Below are 20451 nucleotides of genomic sequence, written 5' to 3' on the forward strand. Positions count from 1 at the left end.
TGACCTGTTCATGAGAAAAGGCCTTAAAAGCTTCACACACCATAAAACTTGGGGCAGTATTTATATTATCCTTGAAAAACAGCTGTATAGACTTACGTATTTCTTCAATCCATATTTGGTCCATAAGCAGAGAATTATCAAACTGCCATCAGGGATTTCTTTTGAGAGATTTTCCTAATATTGCAACTAAGGAGTAGTGCATAACAAAATGGAAGAACATCCACATAATGCTAAATCTGGTGGTCTTTCCCATCACTTGAAACAACTACATTTGAATAAATGTATCTGTGTAGGGTATTGATCAATTGTAAACTAAATAGATTTCAACTACACGTTTTAGATTATATAACTATATATCTGATATTCCTAAATCAATATCATATGCCAGAGCTAAGAAAATTTGCTTTTACAGTGAGATGATTAGATTCCTAATTTAATGCACCTGACAGGAACTCATTTGTCTGCTGCAATATGGCACTGTGTTGATGATCATAAAATAAGTAGGCAAACTTGATTTTTAGCTTCAGAGTGAAAAATGTCAATCTTACAGCCTGCCCATTGCTTGCATTGGTTGGCTTTATTGTCACTCATGTATTTGCTTCTAATTGGATGGCTATTCTTGTCCCAGCTTGTCTATCTTGTATTTGTCCTTCCACAGGAAGACAACCTCTTTACCATCTCTCTAGTTTGATGTCTTCTAACCTTCCACTGCTCACGTTTAGAGAACTGCGTTTCTCTTTTTGCTTGAGCACTCCATGAGGGTGCATGTGTTTTCCATTTCTCTCCCTTGGTCGCTTCTATGGTCCCTAATACCTACCCCCCTCCCCAGCAGCCTGTGTTTGTCTCCCTGGTGTTACAAGCTCGCTCTTGAGTGCCTCCCCCAGCCACACACAATCCCTCACCTGTACTCCATGTTGCTTTCTCGTTCATCTGATTCTTCTCCTGCCTTGTGTTGCTCTCGCTTGTGTGCTGCTTTTCCCTATTCCCTGCTCACTTAGCATTGATTACCCCCCACTTCTCCATTGCTCCCTCCCACTCTCTTATTTGTTTAAACATTTTATTTTGAAGGAGGCGCCAGGTAGCAAATATTGCCAACCCATCCACCTTAAAAAAAACAAAAAAATCTTTTGCCCTACTTTGTTTTCTTTTAAAACACTTTTGTCTAGCTTGTTTTTGGCTTTGTTGCACAGCATCTTGCTGATCCAATACAGAATCATCAAAAGGCATTGGCTTTGCCAATAGGTCCCAAATACGAGCCATGTTAGCTTTGCCAATGGTTGTTTCAGTCTATCACAAAGTCCACAAATAAGCCTGTGCATGTTTTCAAAGAAGTGAGATTAAAATATAAGTATTCACTAATTTGCATGACCTTCCTTTGGACATTATCTCCTTTTTGTTTTGGGAACGCTCTTGTTTGGGTGGAAGACGGTCTGGGGAACAGAAACACTGTCAATTCATTAGCAAGCAAAATTGAAATCGAAAACAAAAACATACTATATAGAAACTGATAGAATTCAAGTGACTTTTCTATGGAATGTGAACTTACTAGATCAGAAATTATTGGTTGGCATTGTATCAAACACACTAAATAAAGCAATTAGTTAACAAGTAAAAACTCGATTATTAGGAGACAAAATGGATACATTCTCCCAAAACAGGCTCTTGTACATTGGCGCTGAACTTACATGTACAAATATGTTTGCGAAGTGGTCCTTGTATGTGGCAGCCAGTAGCTATTTCTCCTCTGAATCATGTTAATTAACTAAGACTGTTGGAGACAACGTGAAGGCTTTGAACATATTTTCTTAGTCTGATTATTTCCCAAGCTGCATATTATTTTACTTGATTTTACTTTCCAGTACAGTGAATCCAGCACGCGTAACAAAAAACAAACATTCCACATAATGCAGAGAATTCACCAGTGCCAATAAGTATACTGTAATTGACAGAGGACACCTACCCGTCAATTAAAGGAGCACGTTGCATCAGTTCCAGAACCCTTGTTTCTATTTCCTTGCCTGCTACCACAACACCTGGAGTCAGCAGCAATAGAAATATCCACACTGGCAGCTGCCGTATTTGTACACAGACCACTAAAGAAACATAGTGGTGCCAATATACTGCCATTTGTACAGGGGGCGAATACAAACTCTGTCAGCCTGTAATATGTCTTCTTCAATGTATTTGGGTAGTCTCACTTGTGCTTCTGTATGACGCTCAAGGGCTTGAATCTGTATGTGAAAAAAAGGAAAGAGTCATGAATTTGTATGTACAAAACATGGCACACAACGGCATACTCGGTCTACTGCAGCTCATTTTCCTTCTTCTCAGTATAGGCTGTCATAGCTCACGGGTGGGTGTGAGTGAGGGTGCGGGTGGGGGGTCACGCAGGGTAGGGGGTCTTATGTAAAATAAAGAAAGTAAAATCTATCTTGCCGCTGGGTCCCGTGTCTTCACTGCTCTTGGTCTCCTGCCTCCGACAGGAACAGGAAGCAGGCAGCCAGGCTCCCTCCCCTAAGCCAATAACAACGCTGCTGCATGCAGCTTTGTGATTGGTCTGGAGCTCCGTGACACGCGCCCCACCTGGGGCTAGAAGGGTGGGCATGTTCTTCATGCAGGCTGCAATGCAGCCTGCAAGGAGAAGGGAAAAGTATGCATGACTGGTTTGGGCGGCCCGAAAGGACCGACTAAACAGTCTGTGCACACTCAGGAGTGGGCAAACCAGTCCTGCCCTACCCTGCTCAGAGAGCAGAGCGGCCCGCCTACTGGCTGCCCTCAAAGCAAACATAAAATGGTAATAACTAAAAGTTATTACCATTTTATGTTTTTTGGCTTGTCGCACTGCAAGAGAGCAGTGGGGCGACGCTCCTCCGCCATAGCGGAGGAGCCGCGCCTGCTTTTGCTTCAGAGGTTATTATCAGTTTGGGGGTAGCCAATCTAAGGCTATCACACCAGTATAGGAAGTATTTAAAGCAAATGCCCAATCAGCTGGACTTTATGGGGCTGAGATTTGGGGGCCATCCTGTAAAAAGAATTTTGAACGGGATGAAAATAATTTTATACGGAGATTGCTTAAAATACCGTCTAGAACTCCCCTAGTACCAGTGTTTCTGGATGTTGCTATTAAATGTACAGATCACCAAGCTATTTTAAGGCCTTTGTTGTATTGGGTTAGGATGTGGACTACCCCAGAGCTGATTAACAATAGAAGTGGTCTGATAGAAATCATGCAGATTGATGGATACAAGAACATTGCCTGGTTAAAACATATTTCACTCTGGGCAATATCATTACTGGGAAGAGCCCTTGAGCCTGACACCTTCTTGTAAAAAGCTTTTAAATTCTGCTTTTTGGTCTTATATCAGTAATACAACACTACACAGTTCATTCACTGGTCCATTAACCCAGAAATTCCTAACCTTTAAAGATGTTGTTTCCTTTGAACCCTTTATGGACGAGATAGGACCACCATTAGCAAAAACCTTATTCCAACAATTTAGATATGGGGTCCTGCAGATAAATGCAAATACGTCCAGGTGGGGGGGAAACAAGGGAATTGACGTGTGCACTCTTTGTACGCAGAAGGCGAAAGAGGATGATGTTCACTTACTCTTCTTTTGCCTGGTATACAAGTCACCCAGGGTTCACTGGGTTAGATCTTTATGTAGAAACATGGGTGTTAGGTCATGCAATGAAGTCAAACGCATATTGAAGTCCAACACTTCTCAGGTGGTGGTGTTCTGTATAACTAGGTTTCTATATAATGTTTACCTGATTAGGAAGAAGGCTGGGTTAAAACTATAGTGCAATTGACTAGATTTTAAGATTTTAATAACCTCCGTTTTATATCCTGTATACATTAATTGTTGGGTAATGTGATCAAATTATTTTATGCTCTGGCTTTTAGACTAATTTTTATCTTATTTATGTAAGTAGATTGTAGGTTTTAGGACGGAATTCATAAAGTGGACAAATTGTATATCTGTTTCTACCCTAAACTATTGTAACCTGCCCATGGGATTACTTGTTATGTAATGTTTTTATCTTGTTGCTTTTATGGCTAAAGATAGGCGAAATAAAGTTGAAACAACAACAACAACAACAACATTATCAGTTTACTAATTATTTTATCGAATGGCAAGAGGGGTACTTTGCGCTTATAGTGTTATTATTAATACGGATAGTCAATCAGGCTTAGTATTGCTCAAAGGTTGAGATACAGTCCCTGCCACACTGTAAAGATAGACAAATAAATCTGTCTATATAATGAACATTATACAATTCTCTTCCTGAGCAGTTACCAAAGCAGACGCCGAGTACGCCAGGATTCCCTTATACCGAGGTTCTTTCACGTTTCATCCGATAATATACTTCTCGACCTTGATATCCGAAAATATGAGAGTATGTGGAACTTTGTGGCTTCCATAAAATAACGAAGGAAAATTCAAGGTTTGATCACCCGAAGTTTCATCAATTAACATAGATAAACAGATACTCATTCGCCCTGACGAAGTCCATAAACTGTATATAGTTAGGACGAAACACGTGTTGGCAAAGAAAAAAGAAAGAAAAAGTTCTGAGTGACTGGAAAGAAGAAAATAAAGAAGAAGTTTTTGAAATATACTGGACTCATTTCTTCTGATTTGCTTAGATATAATTTGGACGTTTCTTGTTGATTAATTCTAAGATAATGCTTTGGTAACTGCTCAGGAAGAGAATTGTATAAATATCAGTTTACTAGAATGGCTAGTATCAGAAAATGTTCATTGCCAGTCCAAAGAGTACATGGTGCTGCCCTTCAAAGGTCCAGAACAACATTGTTTATTTCTAGCACCAGTGTTCATCTTGCCCTTCCCCTTTTCTAAATTTCACCAAATATTGATTACAAAAAGATGTCCACAAGCTAGCCTATGGAAGTAAGCGAAACAGAAGCAGTGGAACCCAGGGGAAGGGACCTAAGATTTTTTGGGAATGGCTATTACTAATGTACAAATGAGTTATTTACCCCCTTTATAATGAAAAGTGTCGCAAATAGACCTACCTCAAGAATATAAATGAGGTGGGTCACAACTTTTCACTCAGAATGATTGGCTGCCATCACAGGGATGGTGGCGTGCTCAGGTCAGCAGACCACCATGTCTGTGATTGCACTTAAAGCTATTTTTTTTACACATCATATTTTCCTTCAAGGAAAACGCAATGCATTCAGAAAGAAAAAATGCAACATTTAAGATTCATTTTTTAAGAGTAGGCAGTGATCCCCTTGGACCACTACCTGTTCTTAAAATTAAAAAAATTAAACGAGTCTCAATGGGTATGGGGGCGCCCTTGGACACCCCTTCCCATTTGCGAAAATAGGTTCACCAACATTCAGTTTGCGGTAAAGTGCAAATGCTTTGCAACCACATTTTTGTCACAAAACATGCGTTCATACCAATTTGAATCAGTGTTTGGAAGGGATGGCCTAAACGCACCTCTTCCAAATACCAATTTGCAAACCCAAATTGTGAATCAGTAACAGGTTACATTATCGTAATTTGGGCTTTGTACATTTGGAAATGCCTTTTTGTCTGAGCTAATGGCCCAATTTTACAAATCGGCCTGTCTGCGACCTCAAAAAAGCTTAGTACATCTAGCCCTATACGTGTTAGTCAGGTGAGGTTAGAAATAACAATTTTCTCTCAAACAGAATGAAAAACATTTCAGGTTTTGGTAATGCTGCACGGAGTGTAGCTACACAATAAGTGAGTGGAAGAGATCTTAGAAAAATTAGGGCACATCCTGGGGAAAACTGCCAGTGTGTTCTGCTGCTTAACAGGCATCACAGGATCCCAGACCATTAAAGATAATTAATTTATGTAGATGAGAGAATCTTTCTGTATGACTCCAGTGCACATCTGATCTTTGTGCTGAAGATACATGGCTCATTCTGGGCTTCTATTTCTTGAAGTTGTTGTTTACCTGATTTATATGCCTCCAATTAAGAAACACCCATGGTCTAAGCACACTCATACTTCCTTCCAGGCTTCTCTATCCGCTGCTACATTGACCCACACTACTTCATCACTAAACTCTGACAATACAGCTTTTAACCTTTGGGTCAACCATCCCATGGACATGGCACTTCCTACCTCCCTCTGCTGCCCTAATCAGACTTGCTACAGGGCTCCTTGGCACAGGCCCTCTCCTCAGGGAAGTGGAATTTAATTTTAAAAAGTTGGAATTTGCTTAGAGAACTAACTACCTTCTAGAAAATAAATTAATTTTAACTGTAGTTCTTTGAGAATACAAATATTAGGACTGTGCTGCTAAGAACATTTTTAAGCAAAGGTTTAGTGGTCAACAAATCTTCTAGAGAGATTTCCAAAGCTGTGAACTCTCTAGCCCAGCCTGAGTGTGCCACTTCCAAGACATAGCCCTTACAAGGTCTGGATAATGAGTTATCTTTCTTCGATACAATGAATTCTATTTGCTTAACTTTTCACAGTACTGATCCATGTAGCCTTAAGGATCCCTTATCAACCCAGTAGATACTGAATGATCCCCAATTACTCTCACAGTCTTACTTGATCTTTAGTCCTCTGTCTCTTCGGGGTCCACTCTCAACCTTTGCACTCCCCCAAATAATGCTCAAGGGACCTCCACTCGTAGGCTGAGCTCTCCATTCCATCTGTAACAAGTCTATCAATCTATCCATGGTTCTGGAGGCACATAAACAGTCTCTTATTATTTCCCTCCTAAACAAACCTGCAGCCAACTCCTCCATTCTATCAAATTTGCATCCCATCTTTTGACTTCCATTCTCTACTTGAAAAATCAAATAACAAACAGCTTTCTTATTTTCTTTAAATCAACTTTCTGCTCTATACTGTAAGCTTTCCTTCACCCAGGACATATTTGGTATTAGTCACATTTGTTGGCGATTTGATGATGCTGTTGGACCAGAGCAATGCCTCTTCCTTATTGCCCTTATATGCTGCATTCAACATTATCTCTTGTGATCTGCTATTAGCACACCTTCTGGAACTGGAGGTTTTGATTTATCTTTTGTAATAGAGTATCTCTCTAACAGGTTCCTGTTGGTATACCTTGCTGACCCAAATTCAAAACAATTTAATTCATTTCATAACTTTATTTTGGTCGTTGACCATAAAAGTGCAAATAAAATATATAAAGAAAGTGATCAAGAAAGGGGAATTACCCCAGTTAGTTCCTTGTCAGAAAGGTGGTCCTTCTGCGCCACATACCATGTAAAAAGCGGGAAACCGAGGAAACAATAGGAAGGGAGGTGTCATATGATAAAACTCTACAAGCCTGTGCGCATTGACTGAGTCCCAAGTTTCTGCACAACAAAGACAACCAGCATTTCCGTATTTTACTATACGCCGGGAGGAAAAACAGAACATGCGCAATATCTTCTATGCTATTGTTGCAGGCTGGGCAGGTTCCGTCATCTGAATTAGCCCATTTAGAGGTCAGCACCCTAATGGGCCAGCAGCCATGTCTTAGCTGGGTATATAATTTTCTCGCAAGGGAAGGCTGCACTAGGTCTAAAAATTCCTCCCTCTTGGGTACAATTTTGACCTGCAAGAATTCAGTTGATAGCCTACCCAGAGTTGTCGAGCAGTGTAACATGTTAAGGTTATGGTTTCTCAGGGTGGCCAACAACTCTGACCTCTGTAACCTTGGGCAACTCTCCTCGGGGGACTCCCACAGTTGAGGCAAGCCAATTTGGTAAGAGAGAAACTTGATGTGGGATAGCCAGGGTATATTTTTGTTCTTAACCTGCCCCCAAACAATTTACTCCAGTGTCCCTCAGGGCTCTAACTTTAGCCACACTCGCTTAAACATTTATGTTCACCCCCGTACACAGCCGATTCAGCTAGCAGCTGGACCGATTGATGCATGAAGGATTTAGTCAGAATGTATATACAAATGAGTAGATAGATGAGTGTATGAGTTGCTTCTTCCTAGTTCTTTCTCAATGCCTTCTTGCAGTATTTTGAGCAGCATTGTTCTTCTGTTTAGTCTACCTTCCCTCTTTCCCTTTATATTCATGAAGTTCTCATATGGTGGTCTGGTGTCATTCTCACCTATGTCCCGCTTTCTTTTTCTGCATATTGCAATGGCATTTGTTTAATTTGGTATTTATCTATTTGCATTTTTAAGCATGTCTGCAAAATTAACCGTCTCAAAAAAGTTCACATACTTGTCATCATAATTCATGGTATGACCATATTTGCAATTATTGCCTAATTTAAGCTGAACTTCATTTTACCCTCATGTGATTCTGATGGCTGCTTCCTCCAGTGAGATCTTGCTAATGTATCCTAAGGGTAAGACATTAAGGGAAATGAGGAAGGAAGGAAGAAAGGTCACGGAAGTTTGATGAGCTCAGATTCTCAAACCAGGTTGCAAAATGAGCTCCCTTCCTCGCAGGAGATAATCATCACAAGCTTCCACTCAAACATTCAATTATCAGGTATGTTAATAGAAGACCTTATTATAAGGTAGTTTACTCGCTCTCTCTCCTATTGTCCTCTAAGTGACAGAGGAATAATACATGAAACTTTAAGGTTACAACAGTTTAAAACCACCTGTCTACTCTATTACACTCCTGAAGTAATTTTCAAGTGGTCCACAAATGTCTCATATAGTGATCGTACTAAGTGCCCCAAATGTGATCTTGTTAGTGCTGACTTAGAACATATGTTATTTTCCTGCCCCGTGTTGAAGGAGTTTTGGTCAGCCTTGGATAAGGGTATGAAAATGAAAATGAAACTGGGTAACTACTAGATATTCACTCTTCCCCAGCAGGCCCTAGCTACTATATTATTATCTTGTGTCAAATAAACTGTTGCTAGTTTCTGGATTTCCCCTCAACCCCCTCACATCATGGAATGGTGGTCATTGGTCAACGAGATATATTCGATGGAGGCGGCCCTGACTAAGTTTAGAGGGGTGCAGTCACTAAGGAAATTTGAAAAAATCTGGGGAAATTTCAATTAAAATATAAAAAGGCAATGTATCCAAATGATATTTTCTTTTTGTACTGTTGTTTCTGTTCCTCTGCAACTGTTTTTTTCCTCTTTTTTTTGCCATACTGTTGTTAAATTTATTCTTCCCTATGGAATTTACCTGTTTTTCTTCCATTTTCGTGTTGTCAATAAAAAGAAAAAAGAAAAAAAGAAACTTCAGCTCCTCAAGACTTTGCTGTCCTAGTTTAGCAAATTTGCTTACAAGTCTAAGGGCAAAGCAAATGTTGCAATAAAGCATCAGATGATCTGCTTGAGCCACAGCAGCTAATGTCTACCTAAAGCTGTTGCCTCTTTCATGTGCCGACACAGTAAATCAATGAAAGCTCGACCTTCCATACACCACACCCAACTAAAGCAACTTATATATGATGAAACAGCACTATGTCTTCGCAAAGGAATGGCACAATCCATTGGCTGAAAGTGTCACCTCCACAAAAAAACTCAAGTTGCACACCTGTATAAAGCCTTTTGGAGCCCCTCTCATTCGCCTGGAACCCATCTAATACTAAAGCTCACATCAAGAAATATCACCCTTTCCCACCCGAACACCTCTTCATGCCTCCTAGACCTGCCACCTCTGCTGTGAGGAAGCACCGCTTTCCTCCTAGAGAAAACCATCACCTTGTGGCACATCTGAAGCTTCTCTGTCTAGGGGAAGCAGGCATTTCTGGGCATGTTACAGTGCATATGTGTTTTGAGATCACCATCTCTGCACATCAATTGCTATCCAATATTGCAATTTGTGAGTTCAATACTGAGCTCGGCGAAAAAACAAAATAAAAAATCCATTTGTGAATTTATAGCCCTACTATTCCAATCTAATTCTATGCACAGAAAAATTCCCTACATCACAAATGACATATACACTGACCTGGAGTTGAACCTCAAATGAGGCTAGCCAAAACCTTTTTCTTTACTTTGATCATGAAGGGACACCTTTAGACCATTCATTGGTCCAATGTTCATTACTTGTAACATTGTTGTCTTCTATTGAGCAAAGCATAATCGTCAAGATTCTGCCCACCTGCTCAATGAACCTCAACAACTGATGCTTTGCTTTTTACTACCTGACTTTAGATTTTCCTCAAAAGATATTTCCTTCTTAACCTAGCCATCTTTTTCCTGCATCCAGTTTACCACAAATTCTTCTCATATTTAAATTTGATTTTATAAGGGCTGTTAAGTCACAAGGTGTCTAAGCACTGTCACTGGAAAGAGCTGCTGACATAAAAAAGGAAAAAGAGCCATACAGACCAATACTGTTGAGAAACAAGCCAGGTTTTTGGCTGCTTATGAAAAGCTGCATGAGTGTTAGAACTCTCAATATAGGTAGACAGCGAATTCCAGAGTTTGCCCACTGCCAACAGAAAAGCAAGGGGACTCCATCTGGCCTTTTGTAAACTCTAAATGGTCACCTTCCTCCTAGATGGAGATCTCAGCAGTTTTCAGAGGCATAGGTCCTTGATGAAGGAGTGCCATATAGACCATGCAAAGAGCTTTAAAATTCACACATTTGTTGTCATGTAGCAAATTGAAAGGAGCCCAAGCCCTCCTTAACTGAGAGATGCTGGGGGATATCCAGTCCCGACCAGGCTGCAGCATTTTGGATGGCCTGTAATTTATTGAGCGTGGACTTGTTGGTATTAAAATATATAGCACCACATTAATCCAGGCATGATGTAATGGGCACTATAACCACTGCTATTCTGAATTAATCTGGAATGAAGGAGGAGATCATCTGCCTAAGGTAATAATTCCCCTTCCTCTAAATAACACTATTATAAACTGTGAACTGGGTGTAATACAAGTACTGTCATTCATTTATCTGGATTTCTCAGCACTCACCATCCCAAGACCTTTACCATCATATGTTTATCATTATTACACACATAGTTAAGCAACAGTGCAGAAGGCATCATATTTGTCTCTCTTTCTGAATTCTGTTTTTGATTTGTCTATGTCAGGTTTATAATCCTCTTCATCAATTAGATAAAACCTGTTAATAATACCTAGAAAATGCAATGTGGAAAGGGAGAAGTATTATTGGAATGCACAATTAAACTTTAAAATCAGATGTCCCTGTCAAAAATAAATAGACTGGGGTGTATATTTACTAAGTTTTAGTGTTGTATTTGCATCACAAAAGTGATTTGCAAATCTACTTTCCAGAGCTAACCAAGTTTAGCACTGGAAAATCACTTGAAAGTAGTGTAAAGCTGTGCATTATTAGTACAAAGAGGGCGTACCATGGGTAGTACATGGCCGTTCCCATGCAACCACTGAAGGTTTCTGACATTAAGCCCTGTTTACTTATAAAAGTAGAGCAAGTTTAGCATGGGAAAAATGTGCCAAGTTCAAGTCGGCACTATGAAGGAGAAATGTTTTAATTTCACATTTCTTTTCTGCACTCTACAGCACACATACAAAGTGGAAACATGTTTAAAGTTAGTCTAAGCATGGTATTTTATACTGGAAGGGTTCCCTTCCAGTACAAAAATTATGCTAGACAGTCCAGTAAATTTGTCCTTCAATATCAGAAGGAAGTGTTAAATAGTCCAAGACACAAGTTAAGTGGCACAAAATGCTTACTTATTTAGGCTGAACAACACACATGACTACTTTTGGCAAGTCCCAAGAAATATTACTTTTATTAAAAACAATTGTATGACCTAATATCGGCGCCAACAATATCAAATTGCAATAATATTGTCAAAACTAGTTAACAAAAATATAATCACAGTGATATTTAAATGCGCGCTGCAAGGATGCACATGGACGAGCGCAGCAGGTGTGCCTAAGGCAAGCACGTCTGCGCCCTTCAGCGGCCCATAGGCAACCAGCACCAGCCACTTTGCCCGTAAGTCCCCAGGGGCTTACTACACCTAAGCCCAGCCTAGCCAGCTGTATGGCGGCGACACCTAAGCTTTCTCCCCTCCGGGTTCTCCAACTGAATGTCAGATCTCTCGCGAAACATCATGCGGAAGTCCATACTCTCATAACGGACGAAAACCCAGACATTCTGTTTCTATGCGAAACCTGGCTCCACGATGACCAGACTAGCATTCTGAACCTTACGCTGCCCAATGGTTTCTCCGTAAAATTGATTAACAGAGACTCCAGGGGCGGGGGAATAGCCGTTATATACTGAACTACATATAACTGCTCTTTCACGAAAGAAGATATTTGGGGTGGGTTGCGAATGCGCACGTTTCAAGATCTCCATTTGCCCTCAATTCACCCTCTCTGGGCTTTACATCTACCGGCCACCAGGTCCCTCTGCCAGATTTATTGATTAACTCCTAGAAATATCCCACACTCTGGAAGTCTCTTCGCCCAACTTCACCATACTTGGTGATCTTAATCTCCACATTGATTCTGTTACTGAACCCTTCATTAAAAACTTGTTGGCCGACCTCACGGCCCTGCAGCTAAACTCCCTGGTCCACTCCCCCACCCACACTGCTGGGCACATATTAGACCCTATTTTTACCAACATGTTGGAAGCTACGGCTGATCCCCCTGAACCCATGGGTTGGACCGACCATTTCCTCGTTAAACTTACCATTACGGCAAAAAAAACGCCTGTTAAAGTTGCGGCTAACCCCTGCCACAAACGGCCATGGCACAAACTCTCTTCTGAAGACCTCATTAAAAACCTAGGAGAATTCCACCCCCCTGATGAGAACCGAGATATTAATACAGCCTATGCTGCTTTTCACGACTGGATTGTTACAGGGCTTGACGCCTTAATTCCGGCTAAGTGGACCAAAACTCGCAGTTCCCCCACCAACCCATGGTACAATGAAATGCTCAAAACCTTGCGGAAGGAATGCAAGAAAGCTGAACGCGGATGGAGGAAAAACTACTTTGATAGCGACAAAGTCCTCTACTTGTCTAAACTACGCACGTATCACAAGGCGATTCGTACCACCCGAGCCTCCTTTTATGCAAAGGAAATTAAACTAAGCTCCAACTCCACTAAACCAATCTTTAAACTAGTTCAAAGCCTCCAAAAGGTCTCCAACCCAGTCTCCTGCATTACATCCTCGAAACAGTGTGAAGACCTTGCCACCTTTTTCATTGAAAGAGTGAGGAAGATCTATAATTCCTTTCCTCAAGATGAGCCTGTGCCCATCAACACTCCCAACTCGGCGGCTGATATATCAAAACTGTCAAGAATACCTGACATATCCCTTGACGACCTTGCTAAACTATGCAGACATGTTAAGTCTGGTTCCCCCACAGACCCCATGAGACCAACTAAATTCCTGGACTCACTTGATTTCTTTCTTCCCTCGCTTGCCAGCCTACTTAATCTTTCTTTTTCCTCAGCTGTGGTCCCCGCCTGTTTGAAATCTGCATGGGTTTCCCCTATTATTAAAAAACCCACATTAGATCCCACAAAGCCAGAAAACTTCAGACCCATCTCGCTGCTCCCCTGGACGTCTAAACTGGCTGAAGCCCATGTAAACAAAGTGCTATCCCATCACATGCTGCAAAACCACGTCCTGGATCCCTCCCAAAACGGCTTCAGGCCAGGACATAGCACCAAGTCGGCCCTGCTGACCACCACTGAACACCTTCGGGGTGTCCTGGACGCTGGTCAAAGTGCCGCGCTGATCCTGCTGGATCTCAGCGCGGCCTTTGACACGGTCTCACACAACATCTTGTTGAAACGACTTGAGGCCATAGGGATCAATGAACTCGCCCTTGAATGGTTCCGGTCCTTTTTAAAGGACAGGTCCTTTCGAGTTTCAGCCCCACCTTACATCTCCCAACCCCATTCCATCGAACAGGGAGTCCCCCAGGGATCGGCGTTAAGCCCATCCCTTTTTAATCTGTACGTCCAGCCTCTTGCAGTAGTGGCAAAAGAATGAGACCTTACGCTGGTGTCGTACGCCGACGACACACAGCTGGTCATCACACTCTCTGAAGGCCCTTCAACTTCGGCCACTAAATTCAGGGATGGGCTTGCGGCAGTTGCACAATGGATGACGCGCAACTGCTTGCAGCTGAACGCCGGGAAAACGGAGGTGCTTCTCCTTGGCAAAAACCCTAGCCACTGGAGTGATCATTGGTGGCCCTCCTTGCTTGGCCCCACCCCTGTGCCAAAAAATGTTGTGAAAAACCTAGGTGTCTGGCTCAACTCCTCACTCAATTTTCAGTCCCACACAAAGAAAGTGGCAGCTACGTGTGTGGGTCTAATGACGAGCCTTAGCCCGATACTCGGTTTCTTCGACTCCAGAACCCGCCAACTTATCATCCAATCCATGATCCTTGCCCGGCTGGACTATGCCAATGTTCTATTCTTGAGGGCAAATAAAGCAGAACTAGCACGGCTGCAACGTATTCAGAACTCGGCCGCCAGAGCTGTGGTTGGCCTCCCACGCAGGTGCTCTGCCAGAGCCACCATCCGTAATCTGCACTGGCTGCCAATTGAATCCCGAATTCATTTCAAAACCCTTACCACTGCATTTAAAATTCTTAATTCAGACTGCCCTGAACTCCTACGTCCGCTCCTTGTACCCTACACCCCCCAGCGCACTTTGCGCTCACTGGGACAACATCTCGTGACGGTCCCCCGAACCAGGCTTTGTAGAATGGGCGGCCGTTCCTTCAAAGTCTTAGGGGCAAGACTCTGGAACTCCCTGCCTCTACACATCCACACCCTAACCAATTTAACTGCCTTTCAAAAGGAACTCAAAACCCATCTCTTTTCCGCTATCTAGTCTTCTGTTGGTTATCCCCCCCTCCCCTCAGGTACTGGTTAGGTCAGCGCCGGGACGCCCCGTTGCTGGGGCAGCTGTTTGCGCTTTAACAAAGGGTTAACATAACATAACATAACATAACTCTGGAGCCTCACTACGGGCTCTGGATCTTACCATGTGCCGCCATGCTTGCAGCTGGGATCTGGCTGAGGGACCAAAAGCTGCTTGTTTATTGTGCGGTTTTAAACTGGGAAGGGGGCTTGCTTCTCTGGTTACTAATGGTATCCCTCCTGGCCAATTGGTCAAGGACCCTCTTATTCTGGTAGCCTTGATTAATGCTCGCTCGCTTAGGAAACATCATGCTGGCATGGTTGACCTCCTGGAGGACAGATCACTTGAGCTGTTGTTCTTGACTGAGACCTGGCTTGACTCTACTTCAGATCCGATTGTCACTTTTGCCATTCCAGTGGGCTATAAGATCTCTAGAGCCGACCACCTGGAGGGGAGAGGGGGAACGGTGGCTATTATCTATAAGAACAAGTGGGATCTTTGCTTGGGGGACACTACTGCTTGAGGAGGCTGTAAGGCGCTTGATTTTAGCAACCGCTTCTCAGCACATTTTTCCCTGGGTGGTTCCTTGATCTATAGGCCCCCTGGCCCGGTGGGATAATTTTTTCTGACTTGTGGGGACACTATAATCTCCAGGGCAGTAAGATTCTCCCACTATATGGTTTTGGGTGATCTTAATATTCATTTGGATGGATCAGACACCAAGGAGGCGCATGACCTGTTGGACATACTATATCTGGCGCAACTTGATCAGCATGTCAGCCTTCCCACTCATCAGGACGGCCATATACTTGACCCCAATTGTAGCACCTTCCCCATTGATCCTTGTCCGGTTTCATGGTCTGATCATTTTATATCCTTCGTCATTGGTGCGTTCTTGCCTTAAACCAGCTTTTGGGAAAATTGACCCACTTGAATTTAAGCTGGCCTTGGAAACTTCTCGGCCTACGCTGACAGGGGAGCTAGAGGAGTGCTTGACGGGGTTCACTGGTTAGGTGTCTCAGGCAGTGATCACTGTGGCCCCACCCTGCCCGTCAGGTTGGTTTAACTCGGCCCTTAAAACTCGAATCATGTATGCAATATTCTTGAGCGGGCTTGGCACAGGAGTGGATACAGCCCAGCAGCCAAGCTGAAGCTCAGAGAACAGCAACAAATATACTATGAAGCTATTACATTGGCTAAAGGGCAATTCTATGCAGCCCGCATTGAATCTGCCAGCAACAACTCCAAAGAAAATGTTGCTATCGTGCAGAGCTTCAAGTCCCCTTTGGCCCAAGTGAGTGTGACTCCATCCTCACCTGCCTGATGCAACACACTCTCCTGCTTCTTTAGGGACAAAATTTGAATTATTCAGGTGGCGTGTACACCCTGCGACGGCAGCAGTGGGGGATTTCCGGAGACTCAGACTGTTGATTCTGCTCACTCACTGTTGGTATTCAGACCGGTCGATCCTTTGGAATCCCTCAAAATTCTTAGGGGTCTCAAGTTTGGTTCACCCTCGGACCCATGTTCTTCTAGGCTTCTGACAGTAGTGGTAGAGAGCATGACCATAGAAGTAAACTCCTTTATTAATATGTCTCTCCAGAAAGCTGTGTTACTACAGGTCTGGAAGCAGGCTAAGATCCTGCAGTCTTTGGATGCCCTTAGCCCAGGGAATTACCAACCTATCTCCCTCCTTCCGGCTCTGGCCAAGGTGTGCAAGAAGGAGGTTAATAAACAGCTTAAAGAATTCGTGGAAAGACCGGCACTCCTTTACCCATCTCAATCAGGGTTTCTGGGCATCGCATAGTACTGAGTCAGTTCTAGTGGAGGTGTCAGAGGCCATTTGGGAGTGTCTTGACGCCGGCAGGAGAGCAGCATTAATTCTGCTGGACCTCTTGGCGGTACTCAACATGGTCCCGCACGCACTTCTTCTAGCGCGATTGGGCGGTATTGTAATGTTGGGGGCTGTTTGAGGTTGGCTTAGATCGTTCCTGGAGGGGCGGGTCGAGCTGATTTGGCTCTCACCGTCCTCCTCCTCCCCTCAATCTGTGACAACTGGAGTCCCTCAGGGATACTCCCTTAGCCCTCGCCTTTTTAATATCTGTCACTCCACTGATATATTTGGCAGAGGAGCATGGGGCTAAGCTGATGGCCTATGCGGACGATACCCAGCTGCTCTTCACCTGGGACAAAGATGCAGACTCTGTTTCGTTGGTTCTACACTGCTTAGCCTCTATCTTTAAATGGCTGGCGGATGCACATCTCAAGTGTAATGAACAGATGTTTGAGATTTTGCTATTTGGTAAATTCCCAACCAATTTCCGAGAGCAGCTGTGGCCGCCTAAACTTCCACTGCCCTCCTCCACAGGGAAGCCCGTCAAAAATGTGAGGGGTTTGGATCGATGAGTCTCTCCCTCATGGTGCACATTAAGAAGCTGCACGGATGCTGTTTCGGCCTTCTTAAAACTCTTAGAAAATGTTTTCCTCTTCTACCTCAGGCGGCGAGGGTAATGGTCATATAGGCAATAATTCTGTCGCAGCTGGATTATGCCAATGCCCTTTATGTTGGTGCGCCAGGCTACCTGCTGAAAAGACTACATGTGGTTCAGAACACGGCAGCCAGACTGCTATTGGGCATTTCGGCTAGGAACAGTGTTCACCATCTGCTGCGATCTCTCCATTGGCTTCCCGTGGTGGACAGAGTTAAATATAAATCATTGGTTCTGGCCCATCATGCTCTCCATGGGTGTGGTCCTCTCTGTAGAGACGGTTCTCGGTTTATGTTCCTTCGAGAGCGCTTTGATCCATGTCCCTACGCTTTGCCCAGATCCCCCATTTTAAGTATCAGAGGTTAGGGGGCATCTCCTTTACTGTAAAGGCTGCCGCGGCTTGGAATGCCCTTCCACTCGTCCAGCGATCCATTCAGGACCCAGTAGCTTTTAACAGGAAATTAGTTGTTTGCCTGATTGTCACTCCCCAACCCCATCTTGACATCACGATGAGTATCTGCGCACATTATAAATATATGTAACATAACATCCAATACATAAACAAGAAAACACAAATATTGACTACAAAAATAGTGCCATAAATAATATTTAAAATACCTTAATACCAGAAACAAAAATTAGGACATACAAAATATCACAATCCTCTTAAATCCATAGAACAATACCCAAATATAAAAAATGACAATATTTAGTACCAAATATACGAATACTACATATATTAATATATATGGTTCAGCATTACATTTGGTCAGCTCCAAGAAATTATATTTTTTATAAAACTGCCACTTGTATCAGGTTAGCCCGAACAATAGAAAATTAAAAGCACTAACCAAATATTGAAAAAACAATATAGAGTACCAAAATAGTGTTAAAACATTGATAACTATATTTAACTTCAATTAAATTAATATTTTAAAAGTAAAAACTACTAAAATAGCTCAATAAATATTACAAATAATGTTTTAAATATACACAGCTTAACTTGTAAATACATTATTGTAGACATGGGAGGGGGGCTGGGGACACTCTCTATGCTGGGAACAGGTGCCGCAACAGTAAGAGGCTGACCAGTATGCTTCTTTAGACTAGGTTTTATTTTTAAAGTACGCCTTGACCGGTAAGTAAGTCTCTCCCTCGCAAACTCCAGGTTGTCCGTGGTGATGGTGTGCGCTACACGGGAGGCTCTGGGCGCTGGTTGTCGTCAGGGTGTTGTCTTCCCTATTACAGCGATGGTGTACCCAAGGGAAAAAGAAGACGGACAGAGGAAGGCCGTTAGACGCTAGTCTGATAATAATCTGCACCCAAGGGGACCCAGTGATTGTGCAGGAACACCGGTGTAGTATTGCAGGCACACTCGTGTTTCTGGTGCTCAGGGGAGGAAGGAACGAGATGAGGAATAGAGGAGGGGAGGAGAGGAAAGGAAAGGGTCACGGGAAACGGGAAGCGGGTCGGAATGAACACAGAGGAAAGCTACGTACGGGGAATATTCACACTATTTACAAGGGGCACTCTTTCTCCCCACCCAGGCCGCCCAACGCCGCCGTACCTGAGCAAGCCACACTCCTCCCTCGGGAGTGTGGCACGGCGGAACACAGGGTCGTTGGCCTCCTCGCTCTCCTCCGCTTTCGGCTGCTCCGTTTCCTCCTTCCTCTCGTGGCTCCTCCGTCCGGTTCTCCTCGCAGTCTCCTTCCCTCGATCCGTCGGTGACGTCACACGCTGCGTATAGGGCTTACCCCGTTTTCAACCATCCAGGGGTGTTCACGTCAGAAGCAGGCGGGGCCTCACCGTAGTTGTCGTACGCCCACTTAAAGGAACCAGTGAGCGCTTCCTCATCCGATTCCTGTTGCAGGTTCCACTCATCCCGCGATGTGTCCGACTGTAGGGCAGAAGGGGAGGGTGTTCACGTCAGAAGCAGGTGGGGCCTCACCGTAGTTGTCGTACGCCCACTTAAAGGAACCAGTGAGCGCTCCCTCATCCAATTCCTGTTTCAGGTTCCACTCATCCCGCGATGTGTGCGACTGTAGGGCAGAAGGGGAGGTATCATCAGGGGTCCACCAGTCTTCCCAGCCACCCGTCCCGACCCCGTTACAATTATAAAATAAATTAGTCTTTTATTAAAAAAATATATAAGATACACATATGCAGTATGAATACATATTACAATTTAACACAAAGTTAAATCAAATCAACTTTAAAAAAGCATACAAAAGTTTACATTAATGTCTAGCAAAAACTCCAAGACTTCTAGAAAGTACTCTGCTAGACTCTACTCAGAGAAAAGGAGAAACAAACTTCTAAAACAAAACCCATTCTAAAAAGTAACAGAACCTTAAATAATTATACGTAAATAATGCCAAAATTAATATAATGCTTTCTATTTTTATTTCCCAATATAGGAAACAGTTGCCAAGCAAAACACAAAGATGAAAATATCTGAATCTCCCTTCTACACTACAAACTCCACAAAGACTCTGTCCCAAGTAATTCAATATAACTTTGGAATAATGCCCTTGAACCGCGTAGGCTCATCACACAGCTGTATAGTACCATGCAGAACACGTTCCTGGTGACCAAACCCAAAGCTCTACTTGATTGGAACACAGAAATTAATCCTCCAATTTCAGAAGGGCAGTGGAGATTCTGCTGTGGGTAATTACGGTTGCTATCCCCTAACTACAAGTTAAGACTGATCCTTTTCAAATTTCTGCACCGATTTTACAGAACTCCCATCCAACTATTCAATTCAATTTTATTACTTCATTCGGTTAATTGGTTACACAATATTCCCTATAAAAAGCAATTTTCCACACAACAAAACAATTAAAATTCATCTATACAAATTGATTTCCGTAATATAAATACATTTTTTAAAAATTCTGAGGCAGTTGCAACAGTTAATACTGTGTCTAATCTCTGCAATTCTAAAAACGCTGGGCGACATCGATTTAAATAAATTTCCTTTAGGATTGGGATGATGAATTTCCTGCGAGGCAGTGTATAAAATTTACAGAAGAATAAAACATGAATGTCAGATTGGACTGAAGAGTCGTCACATGGGCACATAATTAAATCATGAGACCAAGAGTTCATAATAGGGAAAGTCTAAAGTCTAAAAAGAATATTTAGTCTAAAACGTGTTAGGGC

General features: G+C 42.9%; 1 protein-coding gene across 2 annotated transcripts in view; it reads right to left on the bottom strand.

The window, feature by feature from the left end:
• LOC147674128 (dipeptidase 2-like) overlaps positions 1-20451 on the bottom strand; it is a 365658-nt gene that overhangs the window by 181715 nt on the left and 163492 nt on the right. For both annotated transcript variants that reach the window (XM_086945196.1, XM_086945195.1), the window contains exon 2: positions 1961-2231. In XM_086945196.1, the coding sequence (XP_086801322.1) occupies positions 1961-2127 (167 nt within the window). In that variant the 5' untranslated portion in view covers positions 2128-2231. The remainder of the gene's footprint in view (positions 1-1960; positions 2232-20451) is intronic.

The sequence above is a fragment of the Lissotriton vulgaris genome, chromosome 12 (genome assembly GCF_964263255.1).
Source record: "Lissotriton vulgaris chromosome 12, aLisVul1.2, whole genome shotgun sequence".
NCBI lineage: Eukaryota > Metazoa > Chordata > Amphibia > Caudata > Salamandridae > Lissotriton > Lissotriton vulgaris.